Below are 20,659 nucleotides of genomic sequence, written 5' to 3' on the forward strand. Positions count from 1 at the left end.
TGGCAATTATTGTCAACACTTAATTTCTTATGTCTGTGAATATACACCCGGTGTAAAAAACAAAACAGAAAACATCTCTTCACAGCTTGCTCCAGTTATACATTTAGTCTTTCTTTTCAGATTATAAGTTGTTCATTCTGGATAGGATACTTAGCACAAAAGAACCGTGGCCTAATAAGCTTTTAGGCACAGCTGTGATATTGCAGTTTGTATGAGACAGCGTTGACCACTAAAGGTGGTCAATGTATCTCACGTATTTTCAATGCACACTTACAATTAACTCCTCTCTGCTCCCACCATATGTAAACTCCACACAGATTAATTAGTAACGTAAGGATCATTTAACTCAGATGAAGATGTTAAGTCAGACATGTTTGGCCAAAGATTATGTTAAACAACTTACAGCTCCTTGCAGAAAAGGTAATGTTATACCATTGGGTGGATATTATCTGACTAGAAATACTTTTATCAGTAGCAATGGATGTTCTCTAGTTTTCATAATGATGCTTCACCTTCTGCCAATACTGAGCAGCATTTCAGCAATATTTTCAGCTTGCTAAAAATAAGACTTATTTAATATAATTATACATATACTTATAATATATATATAATTATATATAATAATATATAATATATAATATAATTAATATAATATAAATAAAACTTACGTCGATTTTTTTTTTTTTAATTTGCAGGTTCAAAATCAAATCAATGAAAATATGGAAAACAAAATACTGAAGAAAGCTGCCATTTACCACCACTGCCATCACAGAAAGTTGCATTTGCACAGGACAAATTAAAGTTCCTGCAAAATACAGAAGACATCTAAACACTACCTGTGTTTCATTATACCCTCTAGGTGAGCCACTGTTATTAACTGTGGGAGAAGAGAAAGCTGGAGGGCAGTTTTGGCCCTACTGAATGTTCTGATTGTGGGATCTGAGAAGGCTTTTCCATCTTAGTACACTTTACATTTCAGTTTAACAAATTAAATTGGAATAACGTGCCACTTTCAAGGACATTGCCTATTACCCTTTGAGAAAACTTTTCAGTTAAACCATCAAAAATACGAGTGAAAACAGGCTTGATCTAAAGGAAGAGGGGTTCTGTGAGATTTCAATACGTGAGATTTTGTTAAGATTTTAGTGTGTGACATTTTGGTGCATGAGATTTTGATACGTGAGACTTTTTGACTGAAAACCAGCTTGATATAAAGGAACGATGGGTACATGAGATTTCAGTACGCAAGACTGTGACCACGTGAGATTTTGGTAATTTGAGATTTTGGTAACGTCAGACTTGGATACAAGAGATTTTGTTAGCGTTTCAGCACAGCAGGCTTGATCCTTGCTCCTTCCCAGCGCGCGTTAACCTGCTCTACAAGACGAAACCCTGGCCACCTGCTTTCCCCCTGCCCCCGCGGGGCGCTGACGGGGCGCAGCACTGCCGCCGTTCCCCCCCCCCTCTCCTCCTCCCCCCCCCCCTCCTCCCCTCCCCCTCCTCCTCCCCCCCTCTCTTCCCCCCCCCCTCCTCCCCCCCCCTCCTCCCCCCCCCCCTCTTCCCCCCCCTCTCCTCCCCCCCTTCCTCCCCCTCCCCCTTCCTTCCCGCCACACATGGGCCACGCGCGCTAATTGTCGCGCATGCGCGCCGAGCACCGCCGCCCCCAAAGTAGCGCTAGCCCCCCTCCCCGGGGGAGCGACAAAAATCCCGGGCAGGCGGAAGGGGCAGAGCCGCGCACGCGCGGGGGCGGAGGGGCGACGTGTGCTAAGCCCGCGTGACCTTCCCGCTCCTCCCCGGCAGCGCCACGTCCGCTGCGGCGCGGGGCGGGGCCGGATGGCGGAGGCCGCCATTTAGAGGGGAGGAGGGCGGGAGGCAGGCAGGCAGGCACGGAGGGAGGGTGGGTGGGTGGAAGGCGCTGCGCCGCAGGCAGCTGCCACCATGGGCAGCGTGAGGCGGCTCCTGCTGCTGCTGCTCCTCCTCGTCCTGCCCGCCGCCATGCCGCCCGCCGGCGGCCGCACAGGTAGGGGGGGCTCGGCTGGGGCGGGTAGGGGGCGATCTGTTGGTGCGGGGGTTCGCCGGCGGCCCCTGGCTGCTGTAGGGATTGGGGAAAAGGGAGGAGGGCAGCCGCCTCGCCGCGCGCTTCCGGAGGGCTCTGTGTCAGGCCTCCCCGCAGGGGGAAGCTTTCCTGTCCTGCTCTTGCCACATCATCAGGTCGTCTTCTCATCCCTTTGAAAAAAATCCTAAATGAGGGGTTGGGAGGATGTGGTAGTACAGCTGCTGGTGAAGGATATCCGTAACAGACATAGCCTAATCAGCTGCAAGGGTTTCAGTTAAAAATTTGTTATTTGCGAATTTACTCTCTATAAAACTTCATCATACAAAATCACTGCACTTATATATTGCATGTGATTGAGCAAAAGTCTTTCAGTATGTCTTCTAAAGACACTCAAGTGGGGGTTTCTATTTCCATTTTCTAGCTCAGAGTGACAAGCCTCAAGTCCTTGGGCACACTTGTTCTGTTCAAGGATTTTTATTCCATGTGAACGGTTCTAAATGTTTGTTTAACTTGTGTACTCAACTGGCTCTTTTAGGCTTGTGCAATTCAGTCATCCATTCATTTTTGTTCTTCTCATTTTTTGGGAAAAGGTAGCTTCATCAAACAAAACCTATAGTCATGTGTGTATTTGTGAAAAGTTCTTAGCCTAGCCTGCATGTGCTCTAAATACAAACAGTGTGAGCTCTGTCCTGTGGCCACTCTTTCATTAATCCTCTATGCCTGGTGTTTGAATGAGACTCAGTGCCATAAAAGTAGAGAAGGAGTGAACTCTCTGACTACTCATCTTGGAGCATTGCTCTGAAGCTTGCTGGTTTTAGAAGGAAAAAAACCTCCCCAAATTAGTTTAGTCATAATAGGAACTCTAACTTTCACATTCATAATAACAAAAAATAAAATACCGCAATAATTTAAGGTAAACTGGTCGCTTTTGCTGCGCAAATGCTGAAATTTTGGTTATCCAGATGTAAAGCTTTCCATTTTGAATTTGCTGATATATAAATGAGCATTTCAAAGTAATTAAAGAATGAAAGGCTGAATGGTCAACATATTCAATCATTTGAATGTGAGTTTATTTGCAGCTGAAGCTTCAAAAGAGTTTGTCAAGACTTTAGGAAGTCAAGCAGTTTGAAAATCATACTGCATTGTCAGTTTTCTGTTGGTTAATGAGGTACTGAAAAGCCTTTGCATCTTATTTCTGTAGGTTCAGGTTTATTAGTTGCAGCTCAAGATGCTACAGAAGATGAGGAAGCTGTGGAAGATACTGTAGTTGAAGATGAAGATGATGAAGCTGAAGTTGAAGAAGATGAGCCTACAGACTTGGTAACTGTACATGAATGCTATAAGTAGGAATTGGAACAAAAGTGCTTGAAGCTATGTAGTTATATTTGAAAATGTTTGATAGCATTGATATTTCTAACAGGTTATTCTAAAGTCTCAAATTAAATTTGACCTGCTTGAAGTTTCAAAAGGATTTCTTTTCCTGAATTACCAGCCCAAGAAAGCACATGGGGACTGCTAGGTTTCTAGAAACTACCAGAACTGCATTTGATGAAAGAACACCAAGTAAGATAATGACATTCTCATAAAAGCATCTTGCAGTTCTTCTACAGCTTAATCTGCATCTTGCTAAGCTCAGAAGGGCATCAGGGTGTTGGACTACTTCATTCTGGCTTTCTTGGTGTTGATTTTTGAGAGTCCACAGAATCTTTGTAGTGTACATCTGTCCTGTGCTTCTTAGTTAAGTTTTATATTAATACTGAGAACTCTGCTTTGCAGTCAGTTTTCACTTTATGCACTCCTAGGTCCTGAGGCTTGCTGTAGGGTACGTGTTACAGCAGTGGCCACACTGTTTTGGGTTACTTGCTTCAGCTTGTGTGCTGCTTGTAGCAGTACAGCACTAGTACAGTTCACTAGGCTCATAGTGAACTTGAGTTGATAAAAAAAAAAACTTCTCAAATTTCTGACGTAAAATAAGAAAGTTTGGGGCATAAAATAGAATCATTAAGGTTGGAAAAGACCTCTAAGATCATCTGGTCCATCTGTCACCCTACCACCAATGTCACCCACTAAACCGTTTCTCTAAGCACCAACTCCCACGGTTGCTTGAACACACTCAGGAATAATGATGCCACCACCTCCCTGGGCAACCCGTTCCAATGCCTGACTACTCCTTCTGAGAAGAAATGTCTTCTAATTTCCAATCTAAACCTCCCCTGGCAGAACTTGAGGCCATTTCCTGTAGTCCTATCACTAGTTCTGTGAGAAGAGGCTGACCCCCAGCTCTCCACAGCTTCCTTTCAGGTAGCTGTAGAGAGCAATAAGGTCTTCCCTGAGCCTCCTCCATACTAAAGACGTAATTAGGATGAAAAGGCTTGCGTAGTATGAAAGACCTGGTACACTGTTCTGTGATTCTGTGAGATTTTAGTTGATGTTGGTGAGCTTGTGGTTGTCCAGGTTTGCTAAACGGTAGATGATGTGCTAGGTATTCAGTGCTGATAGTATTTAACCTTTCAAATGTAACTTTAATAGATAGTGTATGACTAAGCAAGGTTACAAAACAGTATACTTCTTAGGTAATGTTTTATGTCACTAAAATAGAGTTTTACATTTAGAGTTGACTTCAAGATGCTAGGCCCAGTTCTGGTTCATGGCTTCCCTACCAAATGGCACGTGTACAACTGATCCAGTAGGCCGTGTGCTGCTTCAGAGAGTTGTTTGAGCAGCAAAATCAAGCGATAGAACTAACTGTAAACCAGTTGGTTCAGCAGACAGTGCAAGTTGGGGGCAGCCTTGTTTTCATTTGGTGGAGGCAGTACTGATCCCTTGATCGCTACCTTGATAATTTTTGAAAATAAGATGTTAAAGATTGTAATTGCCAAACTAAGAAGTGAATCACCACAAAGGTGAGCTTGAATGAATGAATTTGTATAATCATTTTGTTCCAAAAATGTAACTGTTTCCATGCAAACATAATGCTTCTCAAAACTGAATAAAAGCTTCTATAAGCACTCTGTATTGAAACAACTCTCATTTGCCTTGTGGTTGTCTGTTATTTTGGAGGTACTTGTCTTCTGAATAGAAATAGCTTAGATGTGATTATTTAATACTTAGATTCTGTTCTTTTCCGTCTGACCCTAAACAGAAACCTTTCTGTTGCTTTCTGATCCAAAACCTTTCAATACAGCTAAATTGAGCTGAGTTTAGTTACTATGTCAGATCTAACAACTAGAAGGATAAATGCTGAAAATGATGCTAATTTAGAGGGAGAACACTGCTACCTCTGCAATGGTGGGAATTGGTACTAATGCTTGTCATATGTGTTGACACACTGATAACTGTTGCATAGGATTCTCATAAAACAAGCATGGTCTTTGCTTCACTGTTCATTATAGGATTTTTTTAAAAAAAGTCTCTTGTCTTAGACAGAAGAAAAAGAGGAAGAAGACTTGTCAGGAGAACCTAAAGCCTCACCTAGTGCTGATACAACCATATTATTTGTGAAAGGTGAAGGTAAGAGTCCTGTGCTGATCTACTGTCTTTCTTACTGTTGCTCAGAGTATAGCAATGTGCGTGTTAAAACAGTGAGGCTTTTAGAAAAAACACTGGGTCTGGTCTAGAGACTGCGTTTAGAAACAGGGGCTAGGTATGCTGTACGAAGCTTCTAACAGTTAACTACTTCTGTTTTAGATTTTCCAGCAAACAACATTGTAAAATTCTTGGTAGGCTTCACCAATAAAGGTACAGAAGACTTCATTGTCGAGTCTCTTGATGCTTCTTTCCGGTATCCTCAAGACTACCAGTTCTATATCCAGAACTTCACAGCTCTCCCTCTGAATACGGTAGTTCCACCACAGAGACAAGCCACGTTTGAGTACTCTTTCATCCCTGCTGAGCCTATGGGTGGTCGTCCTTTTGGACTAGTTATCAATCTCAACTACAGAGATGTAAACGTAAGTCTGATGTTGTAATTCATTTCAATCTTTTTCATTCATGTGGAAATGTCAGGAAGGAACTGCGTAGTCAAGTTACTATTTCTTCAGACACTGCCTCTGAGATCTTTAAGCAAATCACTATATGCAGTAAGAGATTGCCTGCATGTTTCACAATTGTCCCTTGTGTATGTTAACACTTGGAGTTTATATTAGCAATGGAATCTGTAATGTCATTGAATTGAGTAGTAGTAGCATATACTAACTTGAAAAAAAACCTTCCAGAAAACTTCTTAATTTCACTGTATTCGGTTTGGGCTTTAACAAACTTAACAGCCTGAATTCCATCTATAAACTTGATATTGTGAGCAAATAATTGAAATGTTTTCAACCTGGGAGAAGACTTTACCCAAAACCATAAATGGGGACTAAAGTAGGGGACTTCTTCCTTTTAGTGCAGGCTGAAGTCTTCTGTGCCTTCAGTGTTCTAATTGTCTTAATAAGATCCCTTCATATGTAGTATCTCATGTTACAGGAAATAACATCTTCAAGGCTAGATATGACTTTCCTGCTAATATCTAAATTTTTATTTGCAAGTTTTCTGGTGCAAGTACAGTTTTATATGCTGAGTTAAAGTTGCATTATTTATAAATCAAGCCTTTTCTATGCAGAATTTACTTAACAAAGTTCCCACAAAATATTTTATAGGGCAACGTGTTTCAAGATGCTGTCTTCAATCAGACAGTTACAATTATTGAAAAAGAAGATGGACTGGATGGAGAAACGTAAGGAAGCTGGAGATTCAAATTTATTTGGTGCACTGGTAGAATGGGTTATTAATGGGGGCCAATGAGAATAGGTCTTGTACCTTTGTTTTATTGAGTTTTAGGTCTTGTCTTTTGATGATGGTGTAGAAGGCATTGACTTCTGCAGCATTGGTAGACTGAAAATGTGAGCTTTCCTCCAAATTAAGATCTTTATTAACACTAGGGATCTTCAGGGTTATGTCAGTAAACAGCTTATGCAGCTGCTTTGCTCAGAGGATTTAGCCTGGAATAGGACCTGCTGTTGTATAGCCATGTAGCAATTCAAAGCTGTTAAGCTTTTCTTATACTACTGTGCCTTTTTCCTCTGAGTTAAAGATGCAGCAGGACCATAGTACTGGGCTGTGGGTCTTACTGTGTAGACTAGAATAACTTCCTTCTGCAGCATTCAATATAATCTAAGGTAATATAAAGTGAAAGACGTCTTGAGTATGAAATAGAGGAACTCATGCTCATTCTTTGTTGCACTTCCCCTGTTGGTAGGAGACTTCTTTTAGGAGTGCTTTAAGGACAAGTTAGACCTGACACCTTATATGTTGCAAGCATATGGTGTGCCAGTATGCTCTTAGGATTCTAAAAGAAGTGGAACTTCAAAAGAACCCGTGAGTCTTCTTAAAAAAAAGGTCTTCAGAAATCCTTGAAGGCAATACTGAATACTTGGGTATTCCTGCCACAGGTAGAAACTGCCTGCTAAGCAAGCTTCCTTTTCTAAAAAAAAAAAAAGTTCGACCTGAAGAAGTAGATACTGTAGGAATTTATATTTGCCAAAGAGAATAGCATCAGAACAAGTAATTGGTAATGTGAAAACATGCAATACTTTGGTAAAAGAGCACGTGAAGAATTCAAATCGTTAGTCAGAACCAGTTTGAGTTGGTGTTCTGTGAATGGGTAATTACTATAAAACAGATGTTCAGTTAAGTCTCTCCTTCAGGACTCTAACTTTTCTGTTAAAAATCTGAGTTACATGATCTATTTGATGTTAAACTCTATATCTCTAAAGTCTTGCGTGCTCCCCGAAATAACTTTAGGTTGTTTACCTCCTGCTAAGATATCAACAGGAATTTTAGGTGGAATTGTTCAAAAACAAAACGCATAGATTGAAAAACCAATTTAAAAATGATCTGTAGTGTTGATGGAATTTAACAGTGGAACACAAAGTAAGATAGTCTAAGGAAGGCATCTCAAAGCTCCGTAAGTAAATGAGTATCCTAGTGGTACTTGCAGCAATATAATAAGTGCATAAGATACTTTTAAGGCATTTGTAAGTGGTTAAAGCAATTAAAAACAAATCCTGTGGCCCAACATCCTGAAACATGGTGTTTCAAAAGGATTCTTGCAGGTACTAGGTTTCAGTAATTACTTAATTTCCCAACCTGTATGGGATTGTGAACAATGGAATATTTGAACAGTTAAACTCAGGGTTAGTTTCTGAAATCAGTCAGAATAATTAATATGTTAGCACTTAAATTTCAGATTTGATTTTTTTCCCCCACACCTACAAAAGGACTTGAAAAAGATCAAGCTGGCGTGTGGCCAAAGTAAGGTTTTAATTTCTATGCTGCTTCAAATTTCCTTAAACACTTAAGATTTTAGTTAATGGTTTCTTAATTTTTTTAAAGGATCTTCATGTACATGTTCCTTGCTGGACTTGGTCTACTTGTTATCGTTGGCCTACATCAGTTACTAGAATCTAGGAAGGTGAGTAGTGTATTTTGTCTATGTAGTTGGTAACACCCCCCCTTACTGGTATGGGGGGTGAGGGGGAAAGCGATTCAGTAATCACTTGCAGTGTACAGTGGTACCCGTAGTGCTTCAGAAGATGTACTTTCAGATCTAAGACTATGAAGGTTACTGCAGAAAACTAGAGATGTCAAAAAATCAACATTGGAGACACTTAGGTTGATTGCCTAATGTTCTCTGCGTCTGTTCTCTACAACAACTGTGTGTTCACAACACTGGAATGGTTGAATTGGAAGCTTTGATATGTTCCAATCTCTGGATGTGTGCAGCTACTGATTCAAAACTTGCTGGACAAACTTCCCCATGTTGTCTGTTTCTATCTATTGTGTTAGATTAGATGTAACTTTGAAAACAGCTGTCCAGCTGTTCTAAATTTTAGTTCTAAATAGTAATTCCATCCTTTTGCCCATGGGAAACTGTTTTTTTCAAATTCTATTTTTGCAAGGTTGCATAAGAGTATTGTGCTAATCTGGGGAAGTGTAATGAAACCAGTCATCTAGTTTGGGTTATTGTCAGCCATTTTTTTGCAGCAGGTATAGTGAACTTGCGAAGGTGTGCATGAAATTTTGCTATCTGTGTGAAATAAGTATTGCAAGGCCTTACAAGTATTAATGCTTAGCCTAGGTGAATAACTGCTAATGGGTAAAGACAGCTAAAGCGAAGTTACAAAGACAGCTTCATATATTAGCTGCTTCTTATATTGGCTTAACCTTAGGTTTGTCTCCTAGTGAAATAATTGCAATTTATTAAAGTATTATTGGTTATTTCTAATATTTATGCTATCAGAACTTTATGTGGAAGACAAATCTTTTCTTGAATTTTCAGAGGAAAAGACCAGTACAGAAAGTAGAGATGGGAACATCAAATCAGAATGATGTTGATATGAGCTGGATTCCCCAAGAAACTTTAAATCAAATAAGTAAGTAGTCTGTGTGCCACAAACTGGAGTAGAACTAAACTTAGTTAATCAAATAGTAGTAACCAAACAAGTAGCTAATACTAATTTCCCAGAATACATCTGTTCTAGGGAATAAAAAACTGTCTAAAGCACTGGCCTTAACGATTAGATTATCAGGCTGTTCCTGTGTAGAACAAACTTGACTTGTTGATACAGTAATGGCTATCAATGACTTTTATGCTTTGTTCTGTAGACTTATTTTAACAGTATAAAATCTCTATCCAAAACCTGCCTCATAAAGGAGGCTTAAAATGTTATCTAAAAGTTTCTGCAAGTTGGTTGGAAGTCTGCCTACAGACAAATAAGTATTAAGAGTGTTTTAACCAAAGACACATTAAGACCTGAAATTAATGTTCTTCACAAGTACAAAATGACTAAATTATTGGTGTGAAATGCCAACAGTAAACCTAATCTGGCTTCTTTAGAATATATGTTTGGATATTTCTAACTTCTCTTGCTGTTTCTTCTGTTCTTGCTTTCCCGTGACTTCAGTGCAAAGTAGAAGAGGTGAGGCAAACTCCGGTGATTTAAAGTGGAAGTTCTTAATGTACTATCCATGTGATAATCGGGCATGGATAGAAATGTCTTCCTGCATGCAGTGATTGGTGATATGAGTAGTAAAAGATTACAGAGCAGATGCATACAACCATCCAAACAGGAAAAAATGTGTATGTGTACATAAAATACTTTAACCGAAATACTACAAACATATTTATATCTAGTTTATTATTAAAATATTGCTGAAGTACTGTGGTCTCTACCAGTTCCCAGAACCCTTTATCTAAAATGCTGTGTACTACCTTAGTATAGTGTCAAGCTGTTGTTGAAGTGGTGGAGGACTGACTGGTCACAACTGATGGTTGAGTGTATCTTGTTTCAGTGAGAAACAAACCTCAACTTGGGGTATAATAGTTAAATGGAGTTATCTTCCTTATCCCAGATGAACTCTTATCACCAATAGCATTGGCTGTCTGAGGTGATTTATCCTCACTTGAAACAAAGTGCATACTAGAACTTCTTTTACTTGAGAAAGACTCCCTATTTTGATGAAATGAGCTATCTTAGTCTGACAGCCGTATGCAGCTTAGAAGACCTGGAGGCTCTAGATCTGACACAAAGTTGTGCCAGGAGTTGATGACTTACGTACAGCTAAAGGGGAAAGGAACTAAAAGTTACTACAAAGGTATGAGGGCTTGTTTCACATCTGAAAATGACAGCTTTCTTGTACTGTGTTCTTGGAATATGCAGTGGAATGGTAGTATGAAAACCTAGACAAAGTTTGAAAGGCCTCAGTCTAGTAAGACTGAAGCACTGAATGATAAACTGTTCTGAAGAGCAAGGTGCCTTTCAAAGGTTTCAAATCCAGCCAGTGTTGTACTGTCCTACCCCCCTGCTCTTTAAGGTAAATTAGGTATTCATCTCTTAAACGTCAGTTTTTTCTAACCTTCAGGTATTAAGTTTTTCTTAATCGTGGTATTCTTTAGTTCTTGGTTAGGTTTCATTGGAACTCTACACTAGAATTCTTTGAGATATCTGGCCTTCAAGATCCTCAGAGATTCCTTCCTGTTTTGTTGATGATACTTCAAACTGTACCAACTGAACAGCCATCATGCCATTAAGAGCATTGTTTGCCCATACTCTAAACAGTGAGACTGGAAGTTGATCAGTTTAAGAACTTGCATTTGTAAGCAGACACCTAGCAATCACCTCAGTGCTTTTTTTCTTCGTACAAAGTATTGTAGCTGCTCTATGATACTATGATGATTAAAGATGCTGCCTATGTAAGAACCATCACTGTGAAAGGACAATTATAGACCTGTCATAGATCAAAATGTAAGAACAGGCTTCTGGCATCCAGTGATAATACAGCTAAAGCTGGATAGCTTCCCCATGTGGGGTTATCTGCTTATGAAGTGGTAACTTCATAATCAATCAAGTGTGGATTCCTGGATAAGGGTGTTCTCTTCTGGACTGAAACACTTCTGCTGTTCAGCTGTATGAATTTGGGAATATTTCATGTAAGACAAAGCTGTCTAAAAGAGGGTCAATCATTCTTCAGGCAGGTAAACTAAAACCAGTAATGATAAATCATTCATTAACTCCTTGGAAGGATATCTGAGCATGAAAGTTTTCTAAACAGCAGAGCATGTGGCTTCATCAGGAGATGCTGTAGGTTTTTGTTGTCCATTTTAGTAACTGGCAAATTGAATGGCCCTTACCTTAGAATTGCATGTTACAGAACAGGAATGTTATTTCTTATAGTCTGTTCAGGATGCCAATGGTTTAAAACAAGAAACCATTAATGAGATGTTTGAAGTGGCTTGTTTGGGAGGGAGAAAAATGCATTCTTGTATAAGAACTAACATGAAATAGCTGTAGCAATTAACGCAGTTATCTTTTTTTCTTCTAGATAAAGCTTCACCAAGGAGGTTGCCCCGCAAGAGGGCACAAAAGAGATCAGTGGGCTCTGATGAGTAAATGTTAACTAGTACAACAGTTGAACGTTTACTAATCCTGCTTGTTCGGGATTTTTGGATTGGAGTAATGCAAAGAATCCATATCACCATAAGGAAAATACTGCTAAACATTTGGACTGAACAGATTAACTGAATGGTGTTAATATTACTGAAAATGCACTTCTCTTTTTTGTCAAATAATTGTTGGGGTGGGTGGGGGAAGCCATTAAGATTTGTGCCTGTGTGTGTAAGCAGTTGGTCTTAACAGAATCATGTTACCTGAAATGTGCCTTTAGAATCCTTTTTAATGCTGGTTTGTCATCTGTATACTTCAAAGGGTTTTTCCCCTCCCCCTAATATGAATGTCTCATGACTTAATCTGTCTTGATTGTATCTTGTCTGTATTGGAATCTGTATGCATTTTTCTTCCCAGTAAGTAACTTTATTCTCTGCAGTGCACATACACTGAAGTTTATGTGCACAGTCCTATCTCAGCAGTGAGGCACTCATCGTCTGGATTTCTGCATTTGTTTAGCATTCTAAAGGCACAATTGGGTATAGCTGCTTGTAGTGGTAGATATCTTGCTGCTGTTTTGATCTGGGCATGCAGTGACCTAAAAACAAACTTATCTGCATAAATGTTAAGAGGGCTCTTACACAGCAGCAGAACTTGTGAAGCATGGAATTTGTGTGCTGAATTGGTATTAGTACATAAATTTTTTTATACCTGACTTGTTAAATGGTTAGTTATTGAGTTGTGCCAGCAGCTTAATTATTCTGACTATAGTGGTAGCTCTGCAGCGTTTACTCAAGAAATTGAGTAAGCCAGAACAACTTGTTCTTGGTTCTCTCAAGACTAGGTTGTTGTATGTATCAAAACACCCAGATTTCTCTCCAAGCTGTACCAAGGACTTCAACTTTATTCCATGCACAGGGAACTGACTTTGAAAAGCTGTTGGCTTCAAGTAATCTTTTTAAATGGCATACTATTTAATTTACCCTTTACAGTTCTTAAATCTCAAACTTCTTTCCAGCTGTCAGTGGCTTGGTTTGAGTTATGTTCATCACCCTGGCTTTCCCACTGTAACACAGATGCACTTCCATTGACTGTTACCTCAGTACTACAACAGAAAAGCTGTATGTGATCAAATTATTTTATGCCAGCTACAGTTCACAGAATTACTAGGAGCAGATGCTGATCTGCATACACTGCATTCAGGAATTCACCACTGGGGGCCAGGGAGGGGGGGAAACAGATAATACAGCATCAGTTTACTGCCACTCAGGCACTTGAGAAGGCTTGAACTGTTTCTTTCTGTCTGAGGGTTATCTCTGGGAGCTTTTTCAGTTCAGGAAAAGGCATTGATGTGAAACCTGTGGTTTTTTCTCCCCCTCTTCCTGATCCCCACATGTGAAAGAGCTCTCTTTGATCTATGCTTGTTCTGCAGGGACTGAACTTCTGATTCCATGAGTTGAGCAATGCTTAGGTCTCATCTGAAACTACTGGCAGTATCTTACTATACACTGCCAGAATTAGCTGTAAAGATGTTCTTGACTCATCTTGGTGTGGAAAATAGAATAGCAAGAACAACTTCTCAGTGATGCTTTGTTCAACTTCCAGATAATATGCTAGTCCAGGCAGAATATTTTTAACAGGGAAGATTGAATGATCATACAGATCACTTAACAAATTGTTGAACAACTTCAAAACAGGTGACTGCTCTTAAATCTACTGTGTACAGAAACTTTGCCTTTAATGATGACTCCATAGTAGGTTTATGGGTCTACATTCAGTCTGTGCTGATTCAGCAAAACTTTCATGTATTAAATGCTTTGTGGTAAAGCCCCATAGAAGCTATTGGATTCAGCATTTCAGCTGAAATCAAGATGTTGTTTTCCTCACCTTCTGGTAGTAGGAAACCTTAAATTGTGTTAACTTTTCCCAAGATCGCAAGATGGGAAGCTGCCTCATTGAGGAGATGATAATGAGAGCTGCTCTAGATACAGTGGTGCTCTAGAAGAGGCAAAGCATTAGAACACCGGAACTAACTTTCAATATCCTAGTGCTATTTCTTCAAGTACCAGTTTGTCCCTTACTCATACAGCAGGTTCGTCCTGGCAGCTGTCAGAAGGACAAGCTTCATCTTGATTGCTCATGTACAAGTAGTTAAATGTAGGCCATAAAGCTGAATGGAGCACTCAGCAAGAGCTGTACTTCTGCCTGTTTCAAAGCAGTTATGCTGAATGCTTCCTTTATGTTGGAATGGATGCAGTTAAGCATCACTCCCTGTTTTTACTCCTGGTATGCATGGCACTAAAAATGTTGCAGTTGAAAGCTCTGAATTCAGGGAAGTAGTGGGAAAGTCAAATAATAATGTAGGTTGGTTGTCCTGTTCAGTGTGCCTGATGTGCTAAGCAGCAGTTAAGTTTCCTTTTTCTTCTCCGAAGGAAAGATAGTACCTACCTCATAGGAGTGACACAAGGGCTGTTTCAGGCGTGTTTTGAAGCTACTTGAGACTAGCACAATACACTTCCATGAAGATAGTAAGATATCATACTGCTGTAGTGTGATGGTAACTACATGAATTCATGTTACATCAGTTTCTACCCTTCACTGAAGAGTTTAGCAGCTTTATATTAAGACTTAAATATGCAGAGGAAAATATGCAGAGGAATTGCAAGTCTCTGACAGGGGAGAGTAAAGCTAGAATGAGCAATCAGTTTCTGCAAGAGCTTAAAGGTGGGATAAGTAAGTTTTCCTCTCTCACTTTTCCATCTAACTTTAAATTTTCCCAGGGATTTTTTTAGTCAAAGAAATGATATAGATTGTTCTTATCGATACAATCAACAGTCAGAATTTAAGAATGACTGTTTTGGATGATTAAGTTCAGATGTACTGCAAATGAAATGTTAATTTAAGAATTTGCCTGCTGGTTTTCATTTATAAGTGAGATCAGATCGCATGGAAAATGGCTGCAGGATTTTTTTGTAAAGTGAACTTGAAGTTTCCTTAGCATCTTGTAGCTACTTTTTTTTAAATAAAGCATGAGTATGGCATCAAAAAGCCTGAGTGGTACTCGGGTGCTCTTTTCCTTGATAAGCAACCTGTAGTAGCAGATACGCAAAAAGAATGAAAATATGGTGGACTTCAAAAGCTGCTATTTTGCAAATGTATTTGTAGTGGAAATAATAGCTAGGAATTATTCTGTGAGGAAGTATTCTGTGATATTCTGGACAGTAGTTAAACACTAGGATTAAAAATCAAAAATCCTTAGAATAAGGGAGGACACTGGGAAAATCATTTTTGAATCCTGATTTGTTAAAAACCAAGCCATAGTTATCCATTTCCAGATGGACTAACCTATAGGCAGTGTGAAAAAGATCTGTTGAGGTTCTTAAAGGCTGTTGAAACACAATGTGGTAACAAGGCTAAATTCCTGTAGCTTTAAGGTATGTGCTGTTGTCTGACTGAGAGAACACTATTCCAGGCAGTGATTGCTGAAAGTTCAGGTGCATGTACTACATCTAAATAGAAGATAGGGTAAGACTTCTGGGAGGATTAACTCAAAGCAAGGTAAATTTAATCAATGTGATACTGTATTATATCTGTGTGGATGTAGATTTTCACTAAGGCTATGGGAAAGAATTCACTATTGAAACCTGGTTTTGTAAAACCTGGTTTTGTTCTTTCTTAGCATCTAGTGCTAGTTAGAAATGATTGCTAGTTGGAAATAATTGAGGGGATGATACCTTATGATAATCTTTCACCTTGCCTCAGTTCATCTCTGAACTACCCTAATTAAGTGATTATAAAGTGGTAGATATTAATGCAGGTCACTATAGCAGAAGGCAGTGTCATTCATTTATAAGTAATATAAAAATTGTGGAACTAGAGGAGAACAGCAGCATATCAATAATACTTAGGGGTAATCCATATAGTGAATTAAGGCAATAATAGAATACTTGTATTTAACCTTGTAGTTGACTGATTTGGTGCCAGGCCCTCTTGGTTTTGTTTTAATCAATGAAGACTAAGAAAAGCAGCAAGATGATTAAGCAATCTCATAACAAACTTTTCTCTGCTGTGGCTTACTATATAGCTGAGATCTCCCTAGTCCCTATGGAGTAAGATGCTGGAAAGCACTGGCTTCTTAAAGAGTAGGTAGTTACAAGCTGATAGCTTGCTTTGCATTAAAATTGCCCTTTCAGCTTTTTTCTTTTAGCAACATAGTCTCACTGGTTCAATCACTTTCAGAGTATCTTTCAGGGTATATTTGCTGCTCTGTTCTTTTTGTGCTTAGGTATAAGTAATAGTGACATCTGTTTGATCCCTGCTTCCAGGATGCAGTGACTGGTTCCAAAATAGCATTTAGGCTCTCTTCCTACTCTGTTACTCACCTACTACTAGGTATGGCAGAAATGCCTTATTTTTCTTCAAAGATAAGGGCTGCAGACGAGTAATTTAGATTATGCTTTTCAGAAAAGGAACCTTGTGCAAGAACTTACTGGAGATGATGGTTTTTTAATAGCTTATTGTTCAGATGGCCTGCTACCTCTATCCTGTACAAATGCCTCTTAATTATTTTTGTCCAAAACTACTTCACATATCAAACAAGTAGTTCCAACAAAGTTAAAGGAGGGTGAAAGTCCTACATTCGTGAGTTACATGTGGACAAATAAGAACTTGCATGTAGATACTTTAGCATATTTTTACATTCTGACAATTAGAAATAACTATTGATGCTGAAGTCTGAAAAGCTGTAAGTACAAATAGTTTGCATTTGCATTAAAAAAAATCAGGGCTAGAGCCACCTGAGTCAGCCTGAGGTACTACAGAAGTAGGGGTTAATGACAACACTGTTTGCATACTTTCTATCCTACAGTTTACTGGTTGTAAGTTGCCTGAGGTTTCCTGTTACTGAAATTACGTAAATTGGGCCTTTCAACTCCAAGTGAGCTGACTGTTCATATACAAATAGGTTCAAATTTTGTTTTCAAGGTATTTTTCCAGTAAAGGTAAGTCAGAGGGTGTGGTCCTATTTATCCAAAACTCTGAAGCATATTTTCTGGCACAACCCTGGTTCCACAGTACTACAGAAATGAGCAATGCATAGGATTGAATTGGGATCATGCATGCTAGACATCAACCAGCAAGTCCACCACCAAGCTTCCAAGAGAGAGTAAACTGCTTTGATGGCTTATTTAGCAGGCGTCCATACAGGAAGGAGGAAAGTCTCAAAACAACCTAGTGCAGGCTTCCATTAGAAAGAAAAAGCTAGAATTTAAATAGCGATGTTGCTGTTGTGCTGTTTGTGGGATTACAGCAGATGCCCCTGACTGACTGCAGCAGTAATACATACAGGCTGCTAGCAAGGATCTGTTGACAAACTGCAAAGAGAGCCTACAGCAGCACTTGTTCAGTAGAACACTACAAGGAACCCTGGGAGGAGCTGCTATCACTTAATTGTTGTTCAAATTAAGTGCCTTCATTTTTAAGCAGGTGTCTTACAGCTGCTAAAGAGAATGTTTTAGATCACAAAAACAAGAGGTATATTCACCAAATGGATGCAATAAACACAGCACATGGCTTTGCACCCTGTGCCAAAATCTGTTACTCATTAGGTGCACAAGTTGCTCACTTCTCCTGATCCCTTCCTTTCCCTTACTTACAGCCCTGGCAAGCCTTTCTGACCAGCTCAGTGCAGAGCTGGGTTGCAGGTAGCTATGCACAAAGGCTGCTGTGGTTTCAGCTCTTCAAGATACTGACAGATAACAATCTAGGCTGGAGATCAAAAATCAGAACAGGTGTGTTGTGGTACAGACTTCTGATGGATTGTGATGTCTACACAGACAGCTCAATACTTTGATTTTCTCTATCTGTGGAATATAACTGAACTGGTATATGCAACCTTGGAGCCTGTAGTCACATAGTAAGGCTCCGGTCACAAGTATCTTGAAGGCAACAGATGAAATGCTGTTAAATATCCTGCCAGCAAAAATGGATTAACTGGCAAAGCAAGCAAAGGTGCAAGCACTGCATCCCACTCAGCAATGCATGAGTTAGCATGTGTCCCCCCCCATGTTCTGACTCCTCCCCTAAGTGCTGCCTGGGAGCTCTGTGCAAGTAGAACTACACTTAGAGAGAAAAGTATTACATTCTTTTTTGTTTACAGCCAGGTAAACACTTTTCTATTTCTAAGCACAGGTCACACGTGGCAAAGCTTGACATGGAAACACTGGGGAAGGAGTGTTCAGGGGTTAAAGCAAACCTATATCACAAAAGCCTATATCACAACTAGCACTGCCCTCACCCTAAAATAAAACACAAGTATCTTAAGTGCAGATTTATTAGAAGTCAGATGTTACTTATTTAAAACAACAGCTAGATTTTGGTGCAAATGTAAATAGTTGTCATTCTCTGTACCATCAAGTAACAGGAGCTGGAAGGAAAGGCTAACACACCATACCAGCACAATCTCCTCATTTAGGCACTAGGCATTGCAGAGCTGTAAGCTAGTGGGCTCCTGCAGTATTTTCTCTTGAGCACAGCAGAAGTTAGGATCAATACTGTAGCTAGCAGTATTTTACTAAAAATTGCTTTGATTCCAGCCTGTGCATACAGTGGCACACCTGTAGGTACTTTTCCCATTAAGAATTGCAGAAAGATTAAAAGGATTAGCTCACCGAAAGCTCCTTGTTCGGAGTACCCAGACCTTATCTTTTTAGGTGCAAGGTCCTTGGTGGTGGTGGGACATGAGAGGGCTCAGCTGCTCCATGAGCTGAGTCTGCACCAACAAGCACACAGGTTGCTTTTACACAAAAGTAACCGAGCTTGCTCCTGTGCCCGTTCCTCAGGCTAGGGGAGGAGCTGCTAGGCCTGTGTATGCGCATACATGCTTGCACAGGACCTTTTGTTTTTTTAATACCCACTGCAAGCACACACATTTTGCTGTTCCTAATCATGCATTGCAATAGAGCTGCTGAGCATTCTGGCTGACATTTTGTCCTAACTGTTCTACATTTTTACTACTAGCATGGCCACAGTCCACGTACCGTTACAGGCAAAGAACTACCTACTGGGAGTCAGCCTGCAGCAAAGCTGGCCTTTACCACGTTAACCTCTGGCTCTAAGATGGTGAAAATTGATTGGGTCTTCCCTGATAAGATGCCTTTTCTCCAGCAAGCTTCTTATTTACAGTGTAATACTAACTGATGTTTGTAAACTACTTTACAACCCTTTGTTGAAAGGCCCTGGAGAAGTTCAACAAAAGTGTATTGCAAATGCCCATTGTACAGGGTTTCCTCATACATTACTGGCAGTTTTCCCTGCAAGACCAAGAGACAAATCTTGCAGGGGAGAAATAAACACAACAAAGGCGGAAGCTGTTTTCAGTTCCTACTAAGAAGACTGCTACAAGGCTTTCTACCACATTACACAGTGGCCTGGCCTCTCCTGGATGCTGTGCCATTGTTACTACACCATTTTGTGGGGCAATTATTGACATTTTCCTTTCCTCCAATGTGAGAAGTGTTACACTCAGGGTCAGGCTCTGTGAGCCAAGTCTTCCAACTTGCTAATATTTAAAATAGGAAATGCCCTTCAATATATTTTTTTAGGCAGAGAGGGGACTTGAGAAAGGACTGAAAATAGGAGGCAATACTAGAATTGTTGAAAAGCTTCAACAGTACTTCTCAACTCCATCTGTACTCAGTGTCAGCGCCACGGGATGATTTTAGGTGCATGCTGAAATGAAGGCATCTTGGCCCCCTTCCTGGGCATATCCAAATGTTTTCATTTCCCTAGAAAATTCAAACCAACTTGCTCCTCTATTAGCCACCCCATCAACACTATCATGCGTGTACACAGATTGTGCCACTTACCTGAGGTGGCAGGCAGCCCATGACAGCAAGGTAGACAGATGGCCCCGTAGCACACAGGCTGTGCAGCCTCCTGCCATCAACCCATGGTCTTCACAGCTGTCCTTGAGCAGGCCAACTTCTCCACCGCCCTTCTAGGGCTGCCTGCAGTTCCCCCAGCAGCAGGAGGCCTTGCTCCAAAGGGCATTGCCAAAGGCAAGCTGCTCGGCTCCTGCCTGATACCAAGCTCCTGGAGCACCTTCCGCTGAAGCAGGCAAAAACTGTGAGCTGGGTTCCTTGGAGAAACTTATGCTGAGCATTGTGATTACAGACTCTAGACAGCAGTGAAGAGAAGATGGAGGAGCTCTGGGTGAGCATAAGGCCTTGTTTTGTAACCAGCAGGAAGCCCCTCGATTACGGCTGTAGAGCAAGTTCAGGGAAGGGTTGTCTTCACGGGTTTTCAGTGTTCCTGGGCTTCAGAAGCTGTAGAATTTCTTTGTGAAAATAAACTAATAAAAGCATGAGATGGGAATAGAGCATAGTGTTCTCTGTGCTATTACAAGAAGAATCCAGTTAGTTTCTTTGGGGGAAAAGAAAAAAATCTTACTGGAAAAAGTTTCATAAAGGTCTTGTTATAATACAGAACACCTGCTGCTGCTTCAACAGCAAGCACTAGACCCACTCAACCACACGCAACCAACCCCCTCCTTTAAGTAGTGATCCACTGATGAGCCCTGGCAGCACTTGGGGATGCTCTTGCAGCCCTTGCACCTGGAAGAGTTGCATTTGGTGAGAGATCCTTAAAACATCGAATAATTCTCCAGAGTACTTTTTCTGCT

At 40.3% G+C, this 20,659-nt stretch overlaps 1 protein-coding gene across 1 annotated transcript; it reads left to right on the forward strand.

The window, feature by feature from the left end:
* Positions 1–1,785: 1,785 nt before the first annotated feature.
* SSR1 (signal sequence receptor subunit 1) lies at positions 1,786–12,694 on the forward strand. Its single transcript, XM_035560325.2, has 8 exons — positions 1,786–2,020; positions 3,258–3,376; positions 5,479–5,566; positions 5,744–6,006; positions 6,694–6,770; positions 8,429–8,507; positions 9,375–9,468; positions 11,918–12,694. Exons 1-8 carry the CDS (start codon positions 1,939–1,941, stop codon positions 11,983–11,985), a joined length of 870 nt encoding a protein of 289 aa, XP_035416218.1. The 5' UTR covers positions 1,786–1,938; the 3' UTR covers positions 11,986–12,694.
* Positions 12,695–20,659: the final 7,965 nt, after the last annotated feature.

The sequence above is a fragment of the Cygnus atratus genome, chromosome 2 (assembly GCF_013377495.2).
Source record: "Cygnus atratus isolate AKBS03 ecotype Queensland, Australia chromosome 2, CAtr_DNAZoo_HiC_assembly, whole genome shotgun sequence".
Lineage (NCBI taxonomy): Eukaryota > Metazoa > Chordata > Aves > Anseriformes > Anatidae > Cygnus > Cygnus atratus.